The following is a 5123-nucleotide window of genomic DNA, read 5'->3' on the forward strand; positions in this document are numbered from 1 at the left end:
CTCTATCTCTGTCGCTCAAGTTTTAGATGTTGAATGAAGGTTTGATGTCTGAAGTTTGGTGTGATTTCTTGCAGAAATATACACGTGCATCCATTTTCTCTAGAAAAGCAACAAATTTTTCAAGACTACTGGTTTCAAGGAGATAGCAAAAATATAAAATTAAAATTAAAAAAAATCAGAATTTGAGAAAGTTGCGAGAGGACCTACTACAGATTGTAGACCCCTCTCTTTATTGTAACATATGACAAAGATGAGTACATTCACACGCATCTGAGCATACGCTAATTAACACTACCGCATCGCACATTATTACTCAAACACGTACAGTGGACTGGCAACGATGAAATCTACACAGCCATCTTTGCATGTTGAGGGATTACTATAGGACTTCTCACTCTATGCTTGCCATCTGTCCATGTCAACTCTCCAAATGAAGGCTTTGAAGTTTGGGCTAAACGTGTTGCCTGCAAAATAACCATATAGCTCTTCTTCTGGTTTGTCCTCTGAAAGGTCAAAGTTGTCGGAACAACAACAACCTTAAATCCTCTTGGAGGTTTGACATTTACAGTATATGTGCCCGGAGCCCCAACATTTGTTACTATACGAGTAACATTAACAGGTTTCACACCTAGAAAAGGCAATGTGATAGAAGGGTAGTTGAAGTCTTCTAGTCTGTAAGACCTCGGACATTTGTATGGCCTATTGTAGTTGATAGCTTCAATTATTCTGTCCTCATACGCAGAAAAGCATAACAAGTTGAGGTAATCAGAAGTTTTGAGATCATAAACAAGTCCAGGGTCTATTGCAATGTTGGGTTTGACATAGCCTGTGCCGTAATGAAACGGAGTTGCTACTCGACCATCTTGTTCGTCCTCAATCAGTCTATTGGTGTTATCCAGTATGCTTGCTGTAACAACATAGTTTTTTTTTTTTTTTAATACTTGTTAGAAAAGAGAGGAATCAAATTGTAAACATGAAAGAAGACTAGCTAATGTATGTCATACCAGTTGTCATAATTGCCGACTTGATCATGGCAGGACTCCAATTAGGATGGCGAGTTTTGAGAAGACCAACAATGCCGGCAGCATGAGGACATGCCATTGAGGTTCCGGATAAAGCATTGAAGTTAAAGTGACGATCATCTGAATCGAGGTTGGTGGGACTTGCAGCAGGTGAATAAGCAGCAATTATATCCTGACCTGGTGCTGTTACATCGGGCTGTAAAAGATTTTTTTAAAAAAAAATCCAAATGTTAAGAATTACAATACTTGATGACTGGGGGATGTAGAGTGTGTGAGAATGAATCGATCTATAACCTTAAGGATCGAGGGAAGAATCACGTTGGGTCCCCTTGATGAGAATGCGGAAACTCTTGGAGCTGGCCTTATTGGTATGAATGTTTTTGCATTATTCATTGCTGCAAGTGGCTTCCTGCATTTTATATATATATATGTATATAGAGAAATAATGGAGCTCTGTCACTGTAAAATATTTATTTCGGAGCAATTCCAAATGGATTGTCGCATGAGAAAGATTTATGTTAATTACTTTTTGCCGAAATACGTGTATTGACCTGTTTCACCCTCATGCGAACCTCCGTCTAGAGGAATATTGGAACTATCAAGGACCTGAGCATCAGCTGTACGTGTGTTCAATTGCTTATCGTTTTGCAAAATCATTTTCAATGCGCCTACACGCTTTGCTTCTGCGCCCTTATCCACAGGCCTTAGGCTTCTCCCTCTTTGGCACAGCAATATGCGACCCCTTGCTTTGCGAGGATCAAGCGTTCCTGGTCTACAAAGCTGACTGCAACAGAGCAACCAAAATGCACGCACGTGTTCATACTACTGACAGTTTACACATAGCTTAGAAAGCATCAGGAATTGTGAAATGATTGATTCATTCTTACGCATCTTGAAATGTTGCATTAGGAAGCCTGACATTGCCAGCAAGAACCACAGGGATTAACCTTTGAGATACGGAGTTTATGGCAAGACTTGTGCCCTGATTGTAGGCATGGACAGAGTTAAGAGAGGGAAAACTAACAAAATCAATATGTAATTATTGAAAGAAGAGAAGCGACACGAACCTTAATGATTTGGCCATTACCAAGAGTAATGTTATTGCTGAATTCCCTGTCTATGGAGCCAGAAGCAATAGTAAAGATCCAAGGCGCTACATTTGTGACTGTCTCCGGTTCTGGTCCGTCGTTACCGGCGGAGGCAACAACTATGATTCCCCTGGAGATCGCATGGAAGGATCCTATAGAGATGCCGTTGGTCAACATGTCATTAACATTCGGCACGGCGCTCCGACCAAGGGAAACGGAGAGAACATCAACTCCGTCGTCGATGGCTTGATCGAAAGCAGAAAGCAGATCTTCATCAGTGCAATCTCCAGAACTATGACGGCCCCAGCAAACCTTGTACACTGCGAGACGAGCCCTGGGAGATCCTCCCTTGGCTGTTCCGTTGCCGTTGTTCTGAACGCTGACGTTTCGCACGAAGTTGCCACCTGCTGTCGACAGAGTGTGGGTCCCATGCCCCTGCTCATCACGAGCGCTGATTCCACTTGTAAGCCGCCCGTGTTTTATCTCGTACGCGCTATGGAACGTTTTTGCTCCTATCAGCTTCCTGTTTCATGACCAAAAACATACAAATGATCCTTCACCTCTACCCAGGACTTCGTTCAGCTTCCAGTCCACTTTAGAAATCAGAAATCAGCATTTTATTATTTAAAAAAAATATAAGTGCATTATCCAGCTGAAATGTGTTCATCGGCAATCTTAATCTTTTCTTTTAAATAGATCGAATGATAATGCCATGATTACTGTTATAAAATATTCCTCCGGTTCTAAATGCAAAGATTGGCCAACAGACTTGTAATCTAGTTTTGATGAAACCTGTTGCAAAGAGTTGTGTTACGTGGGCCGGACAGACTATAAAGCTCGCATTTTGATCCTCCACGCCACTTTCTTGGGACGGGACCATACCCATCATCTCGGAAACTTTTGGATTCCGGCCAAACACCTACCCGATAAAAGGTCATGATGAAAAATTTTAATCTTGTCGTTGCAAATGTTCTACGGATTTGTAGAAACTTAAATAGCTTTAATTTTGTTAAGGGGAGACATATATAGATGTAGCTATTTATTTCATTTCAATTCCACATGGTTACCGGTATCAAGACTGCCAATAATGACATTTTGGCCAAATCTTCCTTTGACCCAAGCTGAGTCAGCTCTGACTCTTCCGTCTCTTTCTTGCCCCAGAAAACCCCATGATCTGGTCGTATGCAGCTTATGAGATTGGCCCAGGAACACCGACACTACTTTTGGATTTTCTGCGTCAAAATTTCCAACCATTTTGTATTAATAATCACTATCAATATTCAATATATCATATACAATATATAATTTACTTAAATCTGATAGATGTATAATATAAGGGTACGGGTCTCTCACTCCTGATCTGTGCTGCCTCATCCTCGTCAAGCAATGCAGCGAAGCCATTGATGTGTCGGTTATATGAGTAATAGATGGCTTCTTTGGCCCTTTCATGGCTGTCAAATCAAACGCGTAACTATTCGGATGAACATAGGATTCTTTAAAGACAGAGAAAAGTTAATTAAAGCATTCAAAATAATTGAACTACATCTTGATTTAAAATAACAGAACAAGGACGAAAAAATGAAGAGAGAGGGAGAGAGGTATGGTAACTTTGAAAATGAGTCACAAAGGTCTATGAAATTTGCCGTACCTTCCTAAGACGGAGGCAAGCAAATCGTAATGCGAACTTGTGGCAGAGTCCATATCAGCAGAGGAAGGTTTTGGACCATGAGAATGTGATCCCAAGTATACAACGTGCGACTGCAAGATGAAATTAAGGTGTGCGGTTGACGACGACAGGATAATACTACTATAATTAACCAACTACGAAACAAATTATGGTTGCTTACCTTTCTCACGGCATAGGCAGGTTGCTGCAGCTGTACGAAGCAGCAGAGCAGAAATGACGAAAGAAGAAGGTGAAACACAGTTAAGCCTCTCATTTTGCTTCACCTGATTGTGCAATTATGGCCACTCAGATCTTATTCTTCTCTTTATATAGACTAGCATGTGCTACCCCACGCAATGCGTGGGTAGATAGTAATTAGGGAATTATACTATTTTTTATTTGAAATTAGTACAACAAATCACATAAAGTGAAAAAAAATTACATCACAGGCCCAAATATTCTTACTTAAGTAAAAATAGGTGCATAAGTGAAATTATTTGTAACTCTCCACAATAATGAAGTCTTGGATGGGAAACTCAAATCAAACGAACAATACAATACGAACATATTCAATTCTAAGGCTGTGTTTGGGTGACACCCCAAATCATGGTTTGGGGACCCAAACCATAATTTGGAGAATAAATCACCCAAACACCCACCCAAAAACCAAAACCATGGTTTTGGAAAAAGCAAAAATTTTTTGCTTTTGGAGAAAAAAGGGAGAATGTGAGAGCTTATAGGATATGTATCTTATTATTTTTTTTATAAACATATTTTTTATAAACATATTTAATCTTATATTTTATAAATATATATACATATTAATTATTTATTAATTATATTATCTTATGTATTATTAATTATGTTAATAAAAAATATATTATTAACAATTTTATTCCTTCAAATTAAAATATATCATAAAATCTATTTTTTATGTAATTATTATATTAACTTATGTCTTTTTTTAGTAATTTGTATATATTGAAAGTGCTTCTGATAACAACTATCCAAACACTCCCACTTCTCCAAAAAACTTTTTCATAAAATCTATTCTTTCTAGAATCTATTCTTCCCAGAATCTATTCTCTAGAATCACTTTTCCAAACCACGGTTTGGTTTCATCCAAACACACCCTAAGTCTAATTTAGCTGGAAATTCACATCAATGTAAATTGCTCAACCAACATTTCACCAAAGAAAAAATTGTTCAAATATTCAATTCCAATTTTATTTTAAATAGCCATCAACTTCAAACAATGCGTACCATTAAATAGAAACCACAGTTCCCACCAAGATGTAAAAAGGAATAATCTTACTTTATGTTAGATTATAACATCGTCGGTCATTA

General features: G+C 38.3%; 1 protein-coding gene across 1 annotated transcript; it reads right to left on the reverse strand.

The window, feature by feature from the left end:
• Window positions 1–347: 347 nt before the first annotated feature.
• Window positions 348–4050, reverse strand: LOC114759082 (subtilisin-like protease Glyma18g48580). Its single transcript, XM_028948178.1, has 11 exons — window positions 3958–4050; window positions 3759–3868; window positions 3464–3561; window positions 3178–3342; window positions 2903–3029; window positions 2090–2633; window positions 1910–2004; window positions 1549–1806; window positions 1317–1431; window positions 1005–1218; window positions 348–907 (listed from the first exon to the last, which is right to left on the reverse strand). The coding sequence occupies exons 1-11, from the start codon at window positions 4048–4050 to the stop codon at window positions 348–350; spliced, it is 2379 nt and encodes a 792-aa protein (XP_028804011.1).
• Window positions 4051–5123: the final 1073 nt, after the last annotated feature.

Source organism: Neltuma alba, unplaced genomic scaffold, assembly GCF_004799145.2.
Source record: "Neltuma alba isolate B1F8T4 unplaced genomic scaffold, ASM479914v2 tig00010787_pilon, whole genome shotgun sequence".
Lineage (NCBI taxonomy): Eukaryota > Viridiplantae > Streptophyta > Magnoliopsida > Fabales > Fabaceae > Neltuma > Neltuma alba.

Bases quoted from the DNA above. Each gene is read 5' to 3' on its own strand.
- LOC114759082 (XM_028948178.1), bottom strand. From the start codon at position 4,050: ATGAGAGGCTTAACTGTGTTTCACCTTCTTCTTTCGTCATTTCTGCTC. The intron at 3,343-3,463 runs GTGAGAGACCCG...ATTTTGACGCAG, and splicing joins TGAGGCAGCACAGATCAGGA to AAAATCCAAAAGTAGTGTCG. The intron at 2,005-2,089 runs GTTCGTGTCGCT...GCCTACAATCAG, and splicing joins GTAATGGCCAAATCATTAAG to GGCACAAGTCTTGCCATAAA.